We start from the raw sequence: 24,105 nt of genomic DNA, 5'->3' as shown, positions 1-24,105 counted from the left end.
CAATGTAATGTTAAGCTTCTGACTGCATATTCTGTTACAAAGGAGGTTTACGAGAAGTTAAATTCATAAATCACAGATCATTTTTGTAATAATAATAAATATCATCTGACCTTTAAAGGAAAGGTTTTAGCATTCTTAATTTCAGTTTGAAATATGTTCTGAAATACGATACTTAAGCTTTAACCCAATTCTTTGTTTTGAAAACAAACATTCCCCAGAAATGATAGGAAATGGTAGTAGCTATAGAAATGACCTCTGACTGTACTAGATACATGCCATTGTAGTTTTAACAAAGATCAGAGCCCAAAATATCAAGTTAAAAGAAAAAATTGTTGGCTTCCATCCAGTGCCTCTTCTAATAAAAACACAATTTCCAATATTATACAGAAATGCAAAATGAAAGGAACATTCATTACAGGAAAAACACTTATTATTTACATAGGATTTTATCTTTTTTTTTTTTTTTCCTTGAAAAGGTACAAAAAAGACTTTTTCCTAAGTAAAATAACATAATCACTTTTGTGATTCAAATACCTACCCCCTACCAAATCCCTTTGGACAGTATATATATCGATCCTTTCATAAACACCCAAGTGGTGAGTGACCCAGAAGAGAGAATAAATAGATTTCTTTTTTATGCCTGGCACTTAAAACATATCCATAGCAAATTATGTTAGAAATGCAAGTAGGAAAAGTTTCACAATTCAAAGATGCCTGGATTCAATAGTAACCTTCTGCTATGGTACGCCTGATTTTATGAAAATACACCGAGAGGTTTTTAATTTAGAAATGGATTGCTTATTGTAGTATACAGTGGAATATAATAGTCAACCATTATTTTCAATAACAGAGACCAGATTCTCAGTAGTTACAATCAACAAATCCCCACTGGTATCCATTTTCGTATGCCACTTTACACCAGCACAAGAGCTACTCCAAGAAGTACTGTCTTTAAAGAAAGCACATCAAATTACAGAATTCTTGCTTTATTTATTTATTTATTATTTTATTTTCTTTGACAGCTGTAGTTATCCTCATTGGCATACATTTTTTAGATGAGATAAACTGCTACTTTATTTATCATAAATCTTTGATATCTACCATCCTTTTCTTATCTCTTTATTTTTAAAACTTGTAAAATTTGTGAAACCAAGGACCCAATGCAGAGCTCTAGTACACTGGAATGGCTGACTATTTCAAAGGAACTATGCCAGTTTAAATCTCTACAATGTCCTGGCAGGAAAAGAGATGTTTTGCTTCAACTGGAGTGGAACATATAAGAAAGCCTGAAGTAGATTTATTCATAATTTTCAGTGTGATTTAAAACAAAGAAAAAGAAAGGAGCATAACTTTAGATATGAATCACCAGTGTACAACTTGATAACCTAGCAGTAACTGTATGGCACCAAACAGCAGATTTCAATCCAACAGCAGGCTCCAAGGAGAGAGAATAATGCCAGAAATTAGGACCCCAGTGTTTTAAACCCATGTAAGTGATATCTTCCAAATTAAAGTGCTATTCACAATAAGAATCATTTTATCCCTCACACAAAATGCAAGGTTAACTATGGATATCCAAATAAATAAATCTAATAACATCAGTGGATGTTCTTCGCATTTAGAGGACTCTCCTCATCAAAGTAAATTCTACTATTAGTTCACCCAATATCCCCTAGAAATAATATATGAGCTCTAGAGAACTGCCGTCTGTATTTCAGCTCATACATGTTATTTTTTAACAGATCTGACTATGCTTTATTAAAATATCAGCATGCATCTCCTTTCTGAAATATGCACACAGTATTCACCTCAATTGTGTAGAATTGCCAGTTGCTCACATAAGGTCATTAAAACAACACTTTGTAACATTAATCAGGCTCTGTGAATTCATGAGCATCATTAGTCACTGGGCTGATGACTTCAGTGAGTCTGATTGGGTTGGGCCTTCATTATTACTTCATATTATGTTTCATTTTCCAAGTCAAAATTCTCAAATAGAACAATTCCTTGGACTTTTAAAAGCCTGATTAAAACAGTGCTATTGGCTGAGACTTAGTTTGATGTTACCTGTTATTTTCATTTGACAAAATATGCCATAACTTTGGAAGAAATAAGATATATACTTTAATGGAAAATTACAACATTGATTACTGTATGGTTCCTTACAGGCTATGAAAAGAAGAATGCATGGAGAAAAGTAAGTTTCCAAAATGGAAATCTAAAAAGTTCCCAGAAAATAATTGAAATCAAAAGGTAAATTAGAATAAATATTGAATTTTATCATGCTTATGACTGGAAGGCCACACACACAGCATCAGATATAACAGTCTTCTACTGAGGTTCTCTTTCCTCAGAGATTGAATGTATCTACCCTGCCAACTGCCAACTGGTTTTATCTGTATGATGCAGTTTCTTCTGGATCTTAGAATAAGTTGGTCAAATTTATTCACATTTACCTGCAACAGGTTAACCAGCTGGCAGTGATTCTATGCAAGGTTAAAAAAAAAATTATTTTATGACTCTTGAAGAGCTAGAAGAGCAAGTGATTTAGAGGTGACATTAGGGAATAGCACTTCAACTGCCCATTTGGCTGTCTTGATTATAAGCCCCTCCAAAATGTGGAACAATGTATAAGATATCTATCCTTTAACTAATGGAAACTGAAGAGTGTCCTACCTATTTGGGAGATTGTTTACGGCTATATCTTAGTCAACATATCAACAGAAAACTGTTCTAGGATACTGTATGTGTAAGTTGAACAACTAGTACTGCTTTAGCCACCATAGGTCAGCAGCCATTAACTATTAAAGCTGCCTAGTTAAAAAGTCACACTAATTTCTACTCTAATTGCATCTGTTTCATTGTTCTGGACATTTGCCGTTGTGTGACAGAAAAAAAAAATAAAAAAAAAATGGTCTCAGTCAGTCCAAGAAGAATAATGAGCTCTAAAATATAGAGCTTTCAACCTATTTGACAGCTGATACAATAATATTTTTACTTTGGATGCACTCGTGATGAATACTGGCTGTAGAAAAATCTGCAATTTTCTTAAAAAAAAAAAAAAAAAAAAAAAAAAAGAACCACAGAATTCAACTACAGAAACTCAATATAGGCTACTGTATAAATCACTGAACTGAAACTCAGGAGATGCTCCACTAACTCTTCCATTGGAATACTGAATGACCTTAAGCAAATTCTTTTGCCTTTGTCACCTCAGTTTTGCAATGTATAGAATGGAATTAGCAATGTTTTACCTCTTTCTCAATTACTTTGAGATTTACCAACAACTATAAATGTGTAAAAACTAGCCTATTAGACAGGAAAGAAGCTGACCAAATGATGTTGATTAATTATTTTTATTTTAAGAATGGTTGAAAATATGCTATTATAAACATATCTGTCCATCCTGGAATGATGGACAGATATGGCACAGATCTCTACAGAAAATATCAAAAGAGAAGGCAAGCATAAATTCAATGAGGAACTACAAAGAAGCATGCATGCATGGTAACTGTTAAAGCTTATGAATCCATACTACCCCAGAGAGTCAAACTTAGCTTTCCCCAGCCAACATGTTCTAAAAGCAGTGACAGCAAAGTACTTGACCCACTCTCTGTTAGTAGAATAAGGATGCATCCATTTCTAGAGGCTGAATTTATACAGGTATTTTGGCATTTGAGAAATTAACTACATATGTCAAGACTTATTGTACTTATTCATAAAGCCTAAGAGTTGATCACAACATTAGCTAATATTTCTCCAAGAATACCAATCTAGAAATACCTCCATCCCAAAGGCTATCTTAGCTATAAAACACGTAAGTGATTTACTTCACAGTAGCTGTGGTTTTTGCCAGTATAGTAGGGACAAAATTATATTTAAAAGAAAATCAGAAAGTGTTATGAATCAACACAAGGAGATTTCAGCCAGGAGACAAAACACAGATAGCAACATGCAGCGTAAGCAGCACACTGACCTATAAAAGTAGAAAACAATGTAATATAAAATGAACTTAAGAATAAAGACCTTCCCCATGACCCACTTCCAACAAAATGAGACTGCAGGAACCACTAATATCATATAGAATCTTCCACTTAAAGACTCATAGTTAGAAGTGGATCATATGTGATAGGAAAAGACAGCTGTTACCATCCAAGAGTTGTTTGGTAGGTATATGAATGCATTAGTTTGATAGTTTGTGGAAACTGTTCTACATCAGCTGTGGAAACAAATAAAAGGCTACAAACTCAACAGCTTTCAGTCAGAAATCTCTCTTCTGTACTAAAAGAAATAAATAAGCAAAACAACCAAGCAAAAGAGAAAAGAATAAACAGTTTCATAGGCCAAAACAGGTATGTATGCACACAGATCAGAGCAAAGTTTAAACTACTCAGTATCAAAGGCCCAAAAGAAAAGGAAGGATAAAGATTTGTTAGAAAGTTAAACCATGTAGAAGAATATTTTTTAAATCCAATTGTCTAAGCTACTATTTCAAGATTGCTAATGGCAAATATGTCCATATCTCCATAATTTTAAGAAAAAGATGAGACAGAAGTAATTCACTGGCATAAGGTGCTAGGACAAGAGACACACAAATTGTTGGCTTATCCACCTGATGAAGATACAAGGAAGACCCATTCAGGAGACCATTCCCACTACTCCAAGCATTCCATGCAGCATACAAACCTCAGAAATGCCAGAAATCCTGACTATCAGCTTCAGTAAAGCAGCAATGTTAGGCTGGACTTCCACAGCCAAGACTTCAAATTTTAAATGATGCAGCCTTCTAAGGAAAAGCAAATATTTTCTGCACCAAAAACAAACAAACAAACAAAAAAAGAACAGGTGTGGTCTTTTATATTCTTGACTAATATATATATATATATATATATATATATATATATATGTATATATATGACATATATATGACATATATATGACATACCTTGACTAAAGTATATGAACTATACTTACATTATTTGACTTTGGTTAAATTACATTAACACACCTCACTGTTTTTTGTGTGTTTTCACCATTGCATTATTTATTCCTGTAATAATATCGTAATATCACTTTATTTAAGATGTTTTCATCATATGCATAGTCATTTGCAACAGAACACTCATGCCCTAGAGCTGTTATAGCTGTGAAAGGAAGGAATAGGACAAGAACATTTCCTGATTTTTTTTCCAGCTCTTTATTTTCTTGTTTACTCACTAAGGGGGGGGGGGACAAAACAAACAAACAAACAAACAAACAACAACAACAAAACACATACACACACATAACTAACAAAGCCATCGTCTTTGGCTAGGAAGACAAAAAGGCTGATTCTGCCATGGGGGCATGCTCAGACCTAGAACCTGCAGATACATAACCATACACTTCAGATAAGTAGTGAAAAGATTATATTAAAATGAAGTACAGATTTTTGTTTCCTAAATTTATTACTACACAGCAGAGGACAGACGAGGTAAATTTTAGACAGTCTTTCTGTCAATGGCACTCTTGTCCCCCAAGTAAACACATCTGTGAAATGCTCCCAACCACAAAGTGATTCTCTCAGAAGAATATATTTTACTTTTTTGTATATCTAGTTCTAGAAAAAAAAAATCCTAATGAATTAACTGGAATAAAAATGTCCCAAATGAATTTTAGGTAAATTTATTATAGCAATGTTATTTTTACATTCATAGTTTTTAAAAATATTGGTGAGTAAAGGAAGGAATTCTTAATTTCAGTAGGTACCAAGATAAAAGACAAGCTCTGGAGAGCGGTAATTGCAAGAGCCATTTTAACTGCATACTGTAATATTCTGGAAGTGACTTACAACAGAGTCATTCCACAAAATCTATTATATTCGTCAAAGACTTTGTAAGTAGCAGCAATAGAAACAGTGAGACAAATAGATGCATGGGCCATCAGATGAAGAAAGAGTCACATTCCATGGAAAAATATTTGCACACTTTTTATGAAACCTCTCACAATAGCTTGATTATAGTGCTTCTACAAGGAAACAAACAATTGCAATGATGATATGGATCATGGCTTATTTTTTAAGAGATAACACCTCACCATATGAAATTACAAATTTGTTAGACAGTGCAGAACTACTTAAGTGGCTATTTGTAGAAAAAAAAAAAAAAAAGATTCTTATCAGATCAAACATTTCTTGGTGCATTATTAAGTACAAGTCAAAGGACATTAAGTATCAGAAAAAGTATCACAGAAAGGAGACTGCTTAAAATACAGCAGATCTCATCCCAGAGAACCGGGTATTATTTTTTCTGGAATGTATTTTTAGGCATGATATAAGGGAAAAAAGAAAATGTATTCTTAAATCATTTGGAAATACACCAGGTTTCAGATGGGAAAAAAAAAAAAAAAAAAAGCATTCTCATAGTGCTCTGATAAGCAACGTAAACAGGGTTACAACTCCCTTCAGCTTAAGCCTTTTAGTCACACCACCAATCCCAGATACACAGATGTGTGCCTAACTTCTATGTTCTGTTACAATTATACGTCTCCTGAGTGGGATGTTGGAAGCCAACATGTCAATAACCAGAGGACCTATAGTCATATGCACAAATGAAATGGCAGAACAGTTTTTAAATGTGGACCTGACAAACTTTCAAAGTCAAGCCCCCCAAAAATTACTTTCCTTTGCAGTTTCTGGAATGGAGACTCACTAAAACCACACACATATTAGTCCCATAATTCTCTATTTGTGTTCTTTGAGTGTAAATTTACTTGCACTCAAGAAGGTTTTGTTGATGGTGTTTAGGAAAAAGAAAAAAAAAAAAACACTTTTTTTTTTTATACTTAACTATGTTTCTTGCTCAATTTAAAATAAGAGCAAAATTATTCTTTCTTAACCAAAAAATCTCTACTGTCTGTATGCATTATATATATCAACAGGTACTAAAGATGCATACTAGACATCATAGCCCAGTGGTCTGATCCAGAATACTTACGTGTGTAAGCAAACTGAAACTGCATTGTAGAAAACCAAAATTCCACCTCAACAGTTCTTAAGTTACCTGTTAGGACTGAAAGCAGGGGATGAGATCTGATTTCCATGCTCATAGGTCATTTGGGTAAGGCAAACTCCAGTGATGGAAACTCCACTGAGATAGAATAAACTATGTCTGTACTTAAAACTAAATAATGTGAATTAAATGTATCTGATTTTCTTTCCCATTATATCTGGTACCTCTGAAAAGCTATGTCAACATTTGCATTTAAGATGCTGACCAATAACGTACATTTTAACTTACTATGGCAAATAAAACTTTGTTCCATATGGCTGATTAGAGAGATTCTCTCTCTTTTTCTTCTCCTCTAAACAGCTGGGTGAGTAACAACAAGGAAAGGAAGTCAGCAGCTGCACACTGTTATCATTACTTTGATACCACTTGAAGGAATCTAAGCCTTCCACAGGTATGCACCTGAGATTAGAGGCAAAGAATTTTCCTCTCTAAATGTGAGAGGAAACAGCTATGGGAGTTATAATCATGTTTTACAGGTGCCATCAGAACAATGTTTCCAAATTTTACCCAGAACAAACACTCTTTTTCTATTTTGTGATTGAGTTTTTCAAAGGCCTTTAGGGAAAAGGTATTATTGTACAAAGGCAACAACAGTGAGTAAATAAGTGTAAAGGCAAACACTTCTAGTGCAGACTTCCCAACTTTATCTATTTCACCCATGCAACGTTAGTAGTTATCCAATAGGATCTGCAAACAGAGCATTACCCGTTCAAGCTCTGTGTTTGATTATTGTGTACCAGGGATTCTCAAACTGGAATTTCTCTGCACCACCACAGCTGGCAGATTACTTGCTAGTAATCTGAGCAGAATTAACAAGTCATGTGGCTCTGGCTTCTCATAAATCAAAACGTATTTGGACAGAGTAACGGCTGTAGGAACCTCCCCTAGTATTACCTTCAACACAACTGGTTCTTTTAGCAGCCACAGGCATGGCTGATCTGGAAGACTGTCAACTACAGCTGGTGATCAGGAGAGGGAGGCTGAAGCAGTGGTTAAAACGTGCTGAATGAGGGAGGAATACTATAAACACCCTTCTGGGCCACACAACTCCTGAATCAGTTTCAGCTCCAGCACCTCAACCCTGACCAGGCTTCTGAAAGAGAAGATATTTTAAGTCTTTTGTTGCTGCTTTATTATAAGTAAAAATAAATAAATACTATAAAAATAATTTAAATAAAAATAAAAGAAACAAACAAAAGCAAGCAAGCAAACAACAACAACAACAGAAGTCTCAAAACCTCCTGTTATCATTAAGTTGTTTATGAGATAATAGCAGCTATTTTAGATCCCGTGTCCACAGAAGTAAGTGACCCACTTGTGAATTCAATAAGACAAACACACTTCTTCCAATTTTGTCTTACAGGGTTTGCGGAGTATAAGGAGAATTTTGTCAGCCTCTTTAGATGTCTGTGTTCTTTCTTCCCTTTATGTTAAATAAATGTATAGGAAGGCTATTTTACAGAGCAGTACAATTAAACAGATTAATACATTACATTTAAGAAAAGTTAGATTTTAATTTGCATGGTCAAGAGTTTACAAAGACTTAAATGATTTCTCTTGTCTAAGTCTCCATACTAAGACTTACCACTAGAGCTACACACCTAGTCAAAGGAATAGAAATTTTGAGATTCCATGAATTGTGAAACAGCACAATTCAAAGGAATACTTGCACAAATTTCACAAGTACATTGTGAGCACTTCACATGAACATAAAAAAGAACATCCATTGAGTACATAAGGTTTCCAGCTAATCAGGGAATAGCAATTACAGTGTAGTGCTAATTGTGGTCTTTGTGAATATCGAAGGTCTTTTTCTATGCACACACATACAATTTCAAGACAGAAACCACCCTTTCATTGTTGAAAAGCACCTAGAAATCTCTGGACACTACTCTACCAGCAGCTGTGTTATTTTTCTTTAAGTTTAAATTATTGTACGTGGCTATCGTTGCTAGGTAGGACTTGGCTTCCAGCATTGTAACAGTGATGGCTGAAGTCTGGGCTGGACTAAGAAACAAGCAAAAATTCAGAGGTGAAAATTACCTCTGTGGGGGTGGTTTATAATTTTAAAAAGGCATTAACAAATATCTTGAATATTTGCTTGAGCAAGGTTTTGCCAGGCTCTGCTCTCCAGGCATCCTAGCACTTGTACTCTTGTTGCTTTCAAGTTCAATGTCACCAAGATACTTTCAGGCAACAGATCATCTAATGAAGAACAATATGATGTCAGTGTGTAATGACTTCTTAAGAAAAAGAGTGATGTTATTCAGCAATACAAAGAGACAGTCTCACTTTCTTCTCAGATAAACAACTTGGTAATGAAAGATTGTTTAGAGGTAAAGAACAAATGGAAGAAATTTAAAGGGACATAGGAAATAGGTTGTTAAAAAAAAACAACACCCACATTTATATATTAAGAATAGGCAGAGCCACTGGTTCTATTTCTATTGACAAGAAATTAAAAAATTAACACACAAAAATTCAGGTGATGATTTAAAAAATATATGACAGAAACTGAAGACAGGAGTACCTCTGAAAAGACAACATTTACAGAAGAGCCCTAAAAGATCAAGAAGGAATTATAACTACTCTCCGGATTGGCTCCAAATCACTGTACTAGACTCATACCTGATGTAACTGGTTAAAACAAAATAGATGACACCAGTATATCAGATTTTGGCTTTATGAATCATGCAGCATTACAAAAGCTTGAAGTGTGCCTGTGTTGTATTTCTTCCTGTACTTTAGGTCCACCTCACTGCTGTGCAGTGCAAAACATCTGTACTGTAAATGCAAATCAGACCCAAATCCTTGAAAATCTGTGTATTTTTTAATTCACTAATGCCAACAGCACTCTGCATGCAGCAAAAAGATGGTCATTACAGAAAGATGCCATGGGCCATTTTTAAATAGAATCCATTTACATGTACATTTACTAGAACCTTATAGCCAGTCTTAGTTTTGTTTTTTAATAGTCACTTGGGAAAGCCTGTTATGTACAAAGAGTGCACACACAAGCTTAATTCTTCAGCAACTTCAGACAGAAGTGTAAAATGCAAGCTGGAGTCCAAAGGCAAGGAGGAAGAGCTCTAGTAAATCTGATGCAAAGCCTAATCTGTCTTTTGTCTGTACAGTCTGGGGAATATTTGAAAGGGAAGAAAACATGCCAGCAAATATTGCATGTTACTTGTCTCAAGGGAAGTTCTGAATTTTTGTTCACCCATCCAGACATAGATAATCAAAAGGAAGACCTTATAAGCCAAATACTTCAGGGTAGGTCATCTATTTCTACATTGCTCTCCCCGCATATAGACTGCATTCAGCTGAACGTACTATAAAAGTTAAGAGTCTAAGAAAATAGTATATGCAATATTTATGTCAGCAAAAGCCATTTCTAATGCAACTTCTGTGCTTATTCTGTTTCACAATGTCATGGAGTAGATGGACAGCTATTGCGTTTTCCTGTCAGTCTGAACGGCAGTGCCTCTTTCCTGACATACATTTTTGCATGTTTTTAAGAGAAGTGACATTACCGTTGTTGGCACTGTCATAAGCAGACAAACTTTGTTAGTCTCTTTGTTTGCTCAGTGTTAACTGCCTACTGAGTTTGATCACTGGTGTGAGACAAGGCCACACTGACAAAATGCCAACTACAAACCTGGAAGACTCCTACTTCACTCTTCTGCCCTTCTAATTTATACTTCAAAAGATGATGTTAACTGGTAGTAGAATAGAGAACAGCTCTATTCTTATATTACAACTATGCTATTTCCATATTCCTAACTATTACAAAAAGATAAAATAAAAAATGAACTATAAGCTAGATAGCAAAATAAAAGGTTTAAATGAAACACCTACATAACTATTAGATGCTCAACAGCTCACTCATAATTCCACAGTATAAAAGTCAGCTGATGTTCATATTATCCCTTGGAGAAAGAGTCCACCTGTCTCACAATTTTCCCACACAGTAGTCACATTAGAAATATACTCATTTTCTGGTGGTATTTTGAAAATAAAGAATACTATGCCTTTAAGGTTTGAGTACAGTTGCAATATATTTCCTTTAAGTCCCTGATTTTCAACAGGGCTCCACATGTGCAGCTAATAATCAACTTTATTCATTTGGTTAAATATAAAGAAGATAGAATTAAAGAAGTTGCTTTCTGTCTATAAAACAAATGACACACAGCAATCAGCTCAAAGTTTGTTTGTTTGTTTGCTTTTTCATTCAAGAATATATAGAATTCTTTTGGGTTCATCTGATGAATTTCATGTTGTTTCTATTATGCTACCTACTCAGCAGTGACTGTTTTGAAAATAACCAAATGGAACCCAGTTCCTGAAATTATTGCTACTAAATAGTCTAACCTACTTCACTTTTTATTTTTAAATGACCTTCTGTATACTTATTCTTAATACACTAATACTAATTTTCTTTTTTTTTTTTTTGATTTGTCTCCTACAGACCTTTCTGTGAACAGTCATCAACAATGAAAACAGTTTTGAAATGCTGCCTTTCTGATTGCCCAAATTTACTCTACAATTTAAGAAAGCTCTCTGCTACTGAATGTCTGGTATTTTCTTTGACTAAGGAATCTTTTGAAATTCTGACTGGAGCTATGAAAACCCAGCTGATGACCAAGCATAGCAGCATAGCATGTTGAGGATTTAAGTTTAAAAAACTTGCCATATTTTCTAGGCTCAATAGCATCATCAAACTAAATTCAAAACAGCAGTGCTTTTTAAATATATGTTAGGAAGTAACAAAAAATTTAAAAAAAAAATAAAAAAATAAACAATCAGAACTCTCTCAAGAGAAGTTGTAGGAGCTTAATGCCCATCAAGGGCAGAAATTAACTAAAAGCCCAGTAAGACAACATCAGGGGATGAAGATGAACTCACCTACCTTCTAACTGCAGTATGTGAACCTACAGCATGGACACCTTTCTTTCACTGGAAGAAATTACATTTTGCTATATTCAGTTCTGCTCAAATTTGACTGATGAGAGTTCATTTTGTATATTTTGGGGGAGAAATAAAATAAAAACACTACCTTGCACTCAGATTCTCCATTGTCTTGCACATTTATAGTTCTTCAAAACACATGTAAACTAATAAAAAGTGTTACTATTCTAATGTCTATTTACCACCCACTGTGTAGAGATGAAAATGATGACATAATGTGCATGGGAGTAGTGAATCAGGCCCCATATTGTCTGAAGATATATTAGCATGGGCTCCTATAAAAGGAAAACTGAGGACACGAAAACCACTGAGGAAAAGAACAATAATGTTTTTCATTGATAATGCTATACATGTTCTTAGTAATGAGGCTCTCTCTCAACTCACTCTAAGTAAAGCAATTGGCATGTTCTTTAGATAGAGCAACAGTACAAATACAGCTGTGTATATCTGACACACAAGCATTTGATTTTGGACTTGCTGAATGTTCAGATAGTTGATGAGATCACTTCAGTGTTGCTGCATATAAAAAGCAAGGTATCTGCAGCATGTCTAATGTTGACATTAATCACCCTTCTCAATAGACTGAGAACCTGCAACAGGGTCACTACTGTGCTTCTTTTCTTGCCCCACGATATGTTTGCAAAAAAATTGCTATTCACCACTGGGGAGCTGTGAGGAAAATGCCTGGGAATTGATGGGCACCAATTGTACCCACAGCTGTGAGTTCTTCAATTCTGGCTGCCTCAAACATAGTTTCAGGTCTTTTCACAGTTCTTTCAGTACAAAAGGAATGGCGACTACTCCTTAGCGTTATTTCAGCAGTCTCACTGGCTTCAGTTTATCTCCCCATGTTCAGCCAGATACTGAAACTGTTATCCACATGAAAACTAAGAAAGGTGGCAGAAGCCTACTACTGTCAAACACTCTCTTCAGTAGAGACAAACTTGCTGTGTCAGGCTTTAATGTAACAGGTATTATCCAAACATTTTGGCAGATGAGTAGCAACATGGATTCCCTTGTATAATAGTTCAATTTCAGACCTTTCTTCTAGTGACAATTCACAGCTAACACTGCTATCGTGCTGCCCGTCATGTCCTCTTGTCTTTTCACTATCAGTGAAAGTGATTTAGTTTTCAAATATTGAAGGACAAGGCTTAAAAGAAATAGAGTGCTGCATTATGAAATGTTCTATATTTGTCCTCTACTACAGGTTGTCCTTCTCAATAACATCTATTTTCATTCCTTATCCTTCTTACAAACTTGATTGTAATTATACTGTAGTGGTCACCATCACAAAGTTGCCACTTACATGAAGTTACTAGATGACAGCATTGTTGAGATCACCTTATGCTGGCTGTGTCCCTCAGGTGGACCCACAGTACCTTAGGCATTTTGGTTCTTTGGGAATTTAGGCTGCCCATGACTGAGCTATTAAGAATGTCACACTCCACATCATGTGATTGCAGCACACAAACAGAAAATGCCATACTGGTATTTCAGCCTATTCTTGGACCTCTGCCTAATGTGTTTCCTTCCCCCTCTTCTTCTCCCTCACTTTTGATAATACTCACTTATGTACTTGCCTCTGCGCAGCCAAACTTCTGGGTTTTATCCGGACCCCAAAGTGGCTGTCTAATAAATTGTGAGACTAATTATCTAAACTGCAGCTAGCCTAGGCAATAAGATCTTAAAGTACCAGTAGAAAATCTTAAAGAAGGAAGAATAGCATTAAGTTGGCCCAGTCAACCTGCTTAAACCAATGCCAGAGGAGAAGCCAAAGCCCAGGCTGGGTTTGCTACAGACAAGGATAAAGGGATGCTCTGCGGCTGGGAGCAGTGTTGATCAAAGACTCTTTAAACTCCAAGTCAGTGTTGTCAGCTGATGCAGGTACAAATGACCAGTAGTGCTGGCCCTGGGACAGGGTGTTGAAAGGAAACACAGGTGCAGTTATTGTCAACTCATTATCAAAATGGGCCAGAATTCACTCCCCTGCTGGTCACACAGCGCTTCTCCTTGCACCCCTCATGTGGCTGAAATGCTACCAAGCACGAGCCCAAGCCAGCATGTGTGGCATGGACAGAGGACCTGAAGAAATTTTTTCCTGTGCCAAAATGAAGACTAGCATGGCTCACAAAGCCCTTTAATTCAGCCTTAAGGAGACAAGTTTACTTTCACTACCAAAAAAAGTAGGCTGGTTATATAGCCATCTCACTTTTTCAGCTCTAGAGACTTGCTTTTATCCAGACTAATGATAAAGAAAAATGTCAACTGGGAGTGAGAGCAATGCTTTAGGAAATGATGAGACTATTTCCCTTGCTGGAAAGAAGGTGGGCAATGCATTTTTGCCAAAATGATTCAGGACTTCAGGATCACAAATCCTGTTCCTTAGTCTTCCAGAAAAGGACAGTGTTTTTGAGACACATAGATCTTTGCCTAGGATTCTTGGCCTTGTAACCTGCCCTGAGGTGTGATGCTAGGGAACTAAGAATGGCCCAGGAGAATCAGAATTCAGATGCCCAAATCAGGCGCCACTGGGTGGGGCTGGACCTCAGGTTTCCCCGCTATGTGTTAGATCCCATTGTAATAATACAGTGGTGCCCCTTGTACCCTATGAGAGTGGCCTTGACAAATCCCAAGAAATGATCAATAAATGACACTGAAATACCACAGAAATATATTGCTATTTCGATACCCCAAGATCAGTGAAACAGAGGAGGAAAACTGAAGAGCTTGGAGGAAGTTCCCATCTGGGGTCTTATCTAAGCTGAACCTCTAAATTTATTATTTAATTTCTAAATGAAAGCAAACATTCTTTCAATGTAGCTGAGAGCTGTCCTAGTAATAAATATATCATATCATACCATCAGTTACAATCCTATTCACCTGGAAACACACACACAGACTGCAGTTTAAGGGCTAAACACAAAACAATGATTTATGCCTTTTTTTCCCAGCAACAAAAAATACATTTTTTAAGATCAAATCTTAGCACCAATAGACCAAGTTACTTGAATATATCACAAGAGGCAGAAAAGAGAATCAGACTGCGGCCTTTTCATTGTGAGAGAATTTGGACATCTGTCTTGCACAAAATTCACTGTATCCCCTCCAGAGGTCATAAAGCATGTGCTTTGCAAGGACACGACAGGGAGGTGTTTTCTTATTTTTTTAGTACAGTGCCCTTTTGCAGCTGTTACTCATAACAGAGTACAGCCTCACAGTAGCAATGTTGGGGCTAATTCTATTATTTCATTAGTGTTGGCGGAATTGATCCCAGATTTATAGCAATGCAACTATAAATAAAACCTCGCCCTTCAAACATCATTAATTAATGTTATAACATCAAAACATTACCGAAGATACTTAGCCATAGAATTTCCACTTGTGTAATAAGCCTCCTAAAGTTGCTTTTTATGTCTTGAAGTAAAAGGAAACATGTCTGCCATTAAGCCAGTGTGGAGAAAAAAAAATAAAAAATAAATAAATAAACAGATTTGGGACCACAGTGATGATCTCCACAAGTAAACTCTGACCTTTCAACAGAGATGGCAATTTAAAGCATTATGTAAGAGTAAAAGCTGAATCTTTGCCAGTTTATTCGTATAGGCCTACATCCCCAACAGCTTTGCTGTAAGTACTTTCCCAAATGTCTAGATGTACACAGCTTTAATACACGCAACTCAAGCTTCAGTAAATCTCTTACAAACATGGACCAGCATGTACGCTATTCCATATCAGGGATTGAAAGGCTGCATATGGCGCTCAGTTATAACAGCTGAGCTTTAAAAAAGTGCAGCTTTGCATCTTGCTGAACCTGATACCAAATGAGGCCAACAAAGACAAAAAGGAAAAAGAGAAAAAATAAATAAAAAATGAAAAAGGGCACAGACAGAAATTGCCTATATTAACTAGAATTTCTAGAATAAAAGTACTGTTTGCTGTCCTCTGGGACTGGCAACTTGCCAAAGCAGTGCTAACTGTGTGCAATTCTCCAGCTCAATATTTGCAACTGTTTCTTAAGGTAAAATATCCTCAGACGGGCAAACCAAAATATTTTCCTTACCACTTCTCATGTCAGTGCTTGGGAAAGTGAGGCTTTATTAAGATCAGCAAAATGTAATACCTGCTAAAGGCATTGGATTAGTTTGAGTCCTCCATGTGGGACTGACTATCAACAGAAATTCTGTTTTTCTGTTGTTTACTTGGTCACCCGGTTTGAGAGATTACACCGGTGCTTGAGGTACAGAGAGGGGCTGGAAGGAAACAGGAAGCTGGTCAAGAAAGCAGATTTCCCTCGAAACACCTAGAAACTTTTACTTTCTCTTTCCTCAGATGCTAATGACTTTCTACAGCTTCTCAGCCAACTTCCCTCTCCTCCCTTCCCAGCCCCCTGTTGCTGCATGCCATCCCACAGCTCCAGTATAAAGTTTGGCTTTTGCAGCATGAAGCAGCTGGGCCAAGCTACCAGGGAATGATAATGACCTCAGAAATCTGCTGTTAGCTTGACAACAATAGGGTGCTCAGTCTAGTGGAAAATTGTGTTCATCAGCTAACTCTGCTCAGTTACTAATTGACATTGCCAAATATTTTAAGAACAATTGGAATGCACAAGCAAAAAAAAAAAAAAGATCTTAATCCTCAGACTTAAATTTTTTGCCTGTTTTGTTCACATTAAGCAGTTGATGACTATCATGAAAGAACGAAAGAACGAAAGAAAGAACGAAAGAACGAAAGAACGAAAGAAAGAAAGAGGATCGTATCACTGTCTTTACTATGTCTGTGCAATGATGTCCAGTACAAAAGCTTTTTATGTTAAAGGACATAAATATGGGCTGAAATTCTGTTTAATAATGAGTGCTTTTTTACAAAAAATAACAACAATAAAAAAAATACCACCACCAAAAAAAAAAAAGTTTGAAAGGTTACAAACCATCTGATCAAATAAATTATGCCAAAGTCAACATTAAGTGCTGCATACAGGTTATATTAAGTGGTTATATTTAACAGTATTTTATTTTCTTTTTTTTTAATCCCTGTGCTTTCCATTGATCATGTAACTTGGCCTACTTTATTTAATGAACTGGAGGGTCAGTGCATTCAATTACCCCTTTCATACTATCAAGACTTCAATTATCCCCACACCAAAATTATAGGAAAATGCAGAAGGTACTACCCTGCTGGATATAATGAACAGTATCATTTCTTACTACATTAAGTTTTAATTATTCCATGAATTAATTCCTAAGCAAAACCTGTATAAATACAACTTTTTTAAAGAAATAAGAGGTCTAGAAATAACATTGGATATCTAGTCCAACTCTGATGCATTTCTGCTGTGATGCTGCAAAATTAATTTCAGAAGTGTGCTTGCATGTAGACAGGAGTCATCCAGATAGCATCTCCACATATACCCTTCCATCTGCAGATGGTGTTGTACGTGCAGGCACAGATTTTTTTTACAGCAGTTTCCCTTTGTATCGTATGTGGAGACAGAAATGACATTTATTTGACTCTCATAATTTCACACAAAAGTAAACAAAAAACAAGATAAAACAATGAAAAACACAGGGAAATGATCTGTGTGACTAGTTTCGTTCATTTCTGTTAGAAAATATGACCTCTCAATTTGTCAAAGGTCCTAGTTTTAGCAGTTGATCTTAAGCTTAGTTCTCAGCAGTTTGGAGAGCTAAAGAACAAACACATTTTCTGGTTCACTGGAGTCATTTTCACATGTTCACTGATTCAAACATTCTTTTACTCACATAACAAACAGCTGCATACCACATTAGCCCAGCCAGTGACAGTCACACATCTCTGCAATAACTGTTTGATTGCAAACTTGACCCTTTCTTCTTCTCAGCCTGAGCTAGACATTTTTAAACAGGCACTCCATTCCCAATCCTCCTTTGCAAAGAATTACATCAGATAACAAAGACTTCTCTGCCACTCATTGTAAGCCTTCTTCTGGAGATCTGTTCTAAGAGGCACTGTGTAAAAAGGTTTTTATGATGAATTCAGAACTACTATCATGTTAAGAGCACCAATTTATAAAGAAGAATTCATTGGTTAAGATCTGAAAAAATAGTTTCTCAGGCCCTACTGACCCAGTTTTCGGCAAAAAAGAATCAAGTGATGCAAATTAAGTTTTGAGACATTGTTATGCAGTCTGAGAAATTTGTAAAACTGTGTTTTGTGGTAATTTCTTAATAGAAGATTCAATGGCTACTTAATTCTCCCTTACTCAAAAAATCTGATTCCTTTACATTCTGCAGGTTTATCTTTCACAGGTAATGATAGAATACACACTTCATAATGATGAAAAAGTTGCAATAGCAATACTGCAATAAATTTTAATTTTAAAGTACTAAAGAATATTTATATTTTGTTCAGGTAAAATGCAATTCTATTTTCCTTTCATCTGATTAATAAGTTATAAAGATGTGCACACTTTCTATGGTAGGATGTGTGATACTGAGAACTGTCCTAGATTTACTGCTAACAGACTAAAGGACACCATCAGATACTAATATAAAATACAATATGAGTCTTATTTTTTGTAGTAAAAATGAACGTGCTTCTAGCAACTGTTACTGCACATATTTTGCTTTCATTTTTATACGCTTCAGTCTAAATGAATTATGAGTGAAAATAAATGCTTTAAATAAATTGTAGCTTAAGTCAGAAATAATTTTATATTAGTGGCCACAGAAACAACAAGACTGCAGTGTTATCTTTTGCCTCTGAGGACAGGAAAAACTTCACACAACAATACATTAAGTGAAGCAGAACTCTTGGAATTAAAGTTTTTCAGGGTACTCAAAACACACCAACTTTCACATGTGTTGTTCTGAATCCTCTTAAGTCTGTATCAGTTCACCCTCACTCAGGACTCATGTGTCTTCTTTGCAAACTTTTCCAGGCTTCAGACAGAACTTAACCGATTTGTGGTTTCTTTATTTCTGTCTGTGGCATTGCAAAATAAAAGTGATGTTTTCTATACTGAAGAAGAACATTTTTTCTCCCCCAAAGTCACCCCCAAACCCCTCCAAAATTTAGGATTTTTGAAAGTGAAAGTTAGAAAACTAATCTTCATCCTGACACATTTTCAACCCTTTTAAAACATTCTGAACAACTCTACATAGTATGAAATTAGCTCTCGCCTGTTTCCCTTGTTCCTACACAGATTTTTTTAATGTGTCTCACCAGTAATAAATTGTAAATGAGGCTATGACTCTAAGAGTAGACAGTGTGTTTCATGGTATTTAAACAACGGCATTAAGTACTATAGGAATCTGTGGAATGTGGAGTGCAGATTTATGTGTCTTAACAATTTCTTTACTGGTTTGTAATAAGCCAGCAAACTAACACTTTATTTTTATATTAATTTGGCCTCAGAAGTAGAGTATACTGGAGCATGACAAGAACAACAAAAATAAACTGGCATATACTTAATAACTGTAACAGTGAATTGTCTCCAATACTAAAATATTTATCGAAAAAGCATTACCCTCAATAGCCTGCTACCAGCTCTTTAACAGTGGGCAATGTAATGCCTTAAGGTACCTCAAACTGTCTTTCATTTTCTAGACTTAATGGCTGATTGCAGAAATCAATGTTGCCATTAGTAACAGAGTATTTGTTATGGCATGATTTCCTCTGTTGTTAGGCTTGCAGAATGATTACAGTATTAGTGAGGTGCTTTCTTTATAAAGGGCTGAAGATATAACTTTCAATTTACTATCCATTAGTAAGTGACTTTGGAAATATAGATGAGGCCAGAAATCTTACCTGTTATTACTTGGAGATTTTATTTCAGCAGTCATAGGCTAGTAACTTTAAAAATTGTACCAGGAAGCTCAATATTTTATAGACATCTCCAAAGAAATATTATCTGCTTTGCTATTTTATACACAACAAGTTAACATGACATACAGTGCAATTAAAATGTTTCAGTCCAATTTCTATTTTTCTTGGATTTTCAAATAGATATGAATTAACCAGAAGGTTTCATAAATGTTAAAATGTGCACATAAGTTAAAAGATTGTCAAAAAGTTAGCAATCTGAATTTCCTCTTAATCAATCCAGTGGCCAGGTTCAAGTACATATGTCAGCTAAGTAAATGATATGGTTGTAGGAATAAGGGCCATCAAAGAGGTTAGCCAACGCACTGCTCATTAATCATATTTCTTTGAGCTAGAGCTTGAAGAAGGCATCTTTCCTCACCCTTTTCAGAGAGGAAAAGGAAGGGTCTGCAAAATAGACACCATGAAGAGAAGAGGAGGAAAAAAATACTTCCAGAGCCTGGAGGGAGAGGCCCTTGTAGTGACATTCCCATTGATGAACGTATAGACCCTGCACGCTACTGCCAGTGGCATGGCTGAAGCAACAGCTGAAAGCCTAGGAAACCCACCCTTGGAGGGGAAAAAGGATGAACCGAGAATTAATCTCAAAGGCATTGAGGGAACCCAAACACAGATGTTCTGACATATAACACCATGTCTCTGTGGACTGTTAGAAAATGACCTAACAAGAGAATGCATAAATTACTTTGCTGCTGTGATTTCAAATATAGCTACTATGTTTTCAGTGTAGAGAGGGAAGAAGTCATCATACCTGAAGAGGAGGGTGAGGAAGGATGTGGACTGTCCTCTAGGGCACTCCCCGTCTGTGAGAGACCCCCACCTACTCCGCTCTCTTCGGTAATGTTAGAGGACCCTGGTGTTGTTGACCTGCTGACAGACTGAGATTCTTGATCGCTGCCAGACCCACGGCGTTCATCAAGACTACCTTGAATTATTTCATCTTCTCCTTTCCTATCTCTTTTGTGGACTCTGGAGTGCACAACCACTTGGTGGTATGTTCTAAAAACCCTTCCACAGTCTGGGCATTCAGTTGGCTTTTCTTTTACATTTCCATGACTTTGTAAGTTGTAATCGAGTCCCTGGTTCATACCATGTGACAAAAAATCTCTACTGCCTTCTAAAGGGTCTAGTTTGTTTGGCAAGTCTCTCTGATTGCCCATTTTAGTGCTGTGAACCAAATCAGCAGGCATTTTCTGCTTAGAGCCATCTGCTCCTACTAACACATACTCCCGCTTCTCCTTATCAAACATAACTCCAGCATTTGCCAAAGTGTCTTCATGGCTGCGCTGTATCTGCTGCTCTTTAGACAAAAAGCCATGTTCCATGGCCATTCCCCTTGCCATAAGCTGCCAGGCCTGATAGCTGTTTACTGGATCCATCTCTGCTGCTTTGGCGGCAGCTTGTAACCTTTCTATACAGCTGGATTTCAGAGGAGGCACCAGATTGAGACAGCCCAATAAAGAATGTTTATCCCCTTCAGCAATACTGTGGCCAATGCCAGACATGGGTGAAAGGAGTTTTCCCAAGACTTCTTTCTCTTTCATGGGCATATCTCCTTTGTTATAGATTTGATTTTGTTCACTTAAGCTTGTTTTGTCAGGAGGAAGAAAACCACTCTGCAAACACGACAGATATCTTGAATACAAGTTTGCATGAGCTTCCTGGGACATACTGCTGATGGAGACAGGTACTTCGGGATCATTCGGAGATTTGTTTTTGACAGATAACTTATTCAGGTGGACTTTCATGTGATTTTTAAGAAACCAAGGCTCTTTGAATCGCCTCCCGCAGATCTGACAGCAGTGTTCAAAGGAATCCTTGTGCTTCCTCATGTGGCCTTTTAGGAACCAGGCTTGGCTAAACACTTGGCCACACACCTCACAGCGAAACTCATTGGTGGACTGCTCCCCATTCCCGTTGGAGCCCTGGCCCTGTGCTGACTCTGCAGTTATGTGAGCCTTCTCCACATGGCTGATCAGTTCCTCCTCCTGTGAGGCAGCAAAGTCACACAGGGTGCACTTGTAAGGCTTGTGCAAGATCCTTATGTGCCTGTCTAGCTCTTCTCGCTTTTTAAACTTGCCTTTGCAAAACGTGCATCTGAACCCAGCTGTCTGAGCAACAACTTCTTCCTGGACGCTGACTGGCTTTGGAGAGGGAACAGGGTTTGAAATATCAGGTGTGCTGTGATTAGCTGGCACAGACAAGTTGCAGTTTGCAAGAGGCATTGGCTGGGTATTCTGCTGTGCTTTCACATCAGGTCGTGGCTGCAAGAGGCTGCTCTTCATCTGCTTGTCCCGAAGAATCGCTCTCTCCTCCAGCTCATGTAAAAGTCTGTTTTCCTCTCGGACTCTTCCACGACCTTTGCCAAGATTTCCAAGTTTGTGAGTACGCAGGTGTATCTTCAGGTTGCCTTTTTGAGCTGCTCTGTGATCACAGTATGGACATTTAAACGGTTTCTCTCCTGTATGAGTGCGCATGTGTAGTGACAAGATGCTGTTAAATCGAAAGCGTTTCCCACAGAGGGGACATGGGTACTTTCTGTTTTTCCTGGCATCATCCTCTATATCACTCATCTGAGACATAATTCCTAGGTTTTGTCCATTTAAGAACTGCTGCAGATCCACACGCCCATTCAAACTGGTGTCAACCTCCCTGTTGAGCTGGTTTGCTAACAGTGCCATCTGACTGCTGATGGGCTGGTTTGCTATGGACATGTGGCTTTTGTCTTCTAGTGGTGCAGATGCCTTCTCCTCTGGATTCTGCCTGTTCTGGAGCTCTGGGAAGGCATGGCTGAGCTGGGAAGTGATCTGGTGTAGCTTCTGGCTCATTGAATACTGCCCATTGAGTATAGTGCTGTTGAGATGGGCGTCAGTTTCTGGCACAGCTGAAGAAACACCAAGGCACAAACTAGCTTCCTCCATCTCTGAAAATCAGAAGATATTTTAGATTCAGACTGTGAAAGAGTTACAAGCATTGAATCACTGACATACAATTTGCATTTTATGTTTTACCTACTCATAATAATGCAAAGGAATTAGTGTAAAAACAATAAAAAGTGTATTAAATGCCAACTGTGCTATGCAATTGTGATCATATATGTGCTTTCATCACTCTGTATGTTTACCAATAACCATTAATTACTATTTTAAAATATGCTACAGTTTCAAAATCTAATTATTACAGAAGGGGCATAAGCTTTTACCATCCCCTTGTCTGTCTTCTTATGAAATTGCACCTGTTTACATTTCTAAATCTATAGAAAAAGAAATGTTATGCATCTCTCCCATTTTCATTAGAAAAGACAGAGGGGAAAAAAATAGAAATCCATTTGTAACTTTCAGTTCCATTAACCATATTCAATATATTACACATTCTACAATGAGAAAGATAGTTTTATGATTTGACAAAAAAACGATGGTATGATATTTACTGGTGTACAATAAAACAAGATAATGTTTTGGGAAAAAATAAAGTAAAGGACAAGCTTTAGAACAATAAAAGGGATTTTGCTTTAGTCAACAAAAAGTGCAGTAATATCTCATTAAGCTGATTAGTATGCTGCTTAGAAACAGTACTAGGTGCTGTAACACATGATTATAATCATAAAAATCCTTCAGTGTTTGCAAGTAAGCATTAACGAGGTATATTAAATTTTAAGGAGACTGCGACTAGCAGCTTTGTAAACCTCTGAGATTAAGATTTAACCCTTCTGTTACAAAACATTGTGTTTTTTGTCATTTTGAAACTGAGCCCATCAAAAAGCACATAAATTATCTTCTGCCAAGTCTTTTAATTCATCGTTGAGAACCTTCTGATTTCATTTCTCAGGAAAACTTGCCAGATTATAGAGGAATATCTCTGTCCTTCGATGGGTAAGACGTGATTTAAGGCACTTTGATTTGTTTTAAAGAGCTCTCTTATGGAACTAGATAAAACCAATTAAAATCTGGGGAAGGTGTTGTGGAAAGCCTCAACAAGTTTAAGAATTTTAATAACTTTCCTAATACACAGTAATGACTATAAATTGTACCCATACTATGTATATTGCAGAAAATTACAATTCAAAGCTGTTTGTTGAACACAAATGCTCTGTTATGGTCTGCATAATTGTCCACAACAATATTCCACCCTTTCCACTTCTCTACACAGAAAGAAAAGTATCTATAAAATTCTATTTAATTTATAAAGTTTTACACTAATAACTCTCAAACAATATGAAGCTATA

General features: G+C 36.5%; 1 protein-coding gene across 1 annotated transcript in view; it reads right to left on the bottom strand.

Annotated features, from left to right (window-relative positions):
• ZNF536 (zinc finger protein 536) overlaps window positions 1-24,105 on the bottom strand; it is a gene marked incomplete at its 3' end in the record, with an annotated part of 201,361 nt that overhangs the window by 164,730 nt on the left and 12,526 nt on the right. The window contains exon 2 of the mRNA XM_084294944.1: window positions 20,632-22,803. Within this exon, the coding sequence (XP_084151070.1) occupies window positions 20,632-22,801 (2,170 nt within the window). The 5' untranslated portion in view covers window positions 22,802-22,803. The remainder of the gene's footprint in view (window positions 1-20,631; window positions 22,804-24,105) is intronic.

Source organism: Netta rufina, assembly GCF_964035555.1.
Source record: "Netta rufina genome assembly, chromosome: 13".
Classification (NCBI taxonomy): Eukaryota; Metazoa; Chordata; class Aves; order Anseriformes; family Anatidae; genus Netta; species Netta rufina.
Note: the sequence above shows the minus strand (reverse complement) of the source record. Positions and strands in the feature narration are given on the sequence as shown.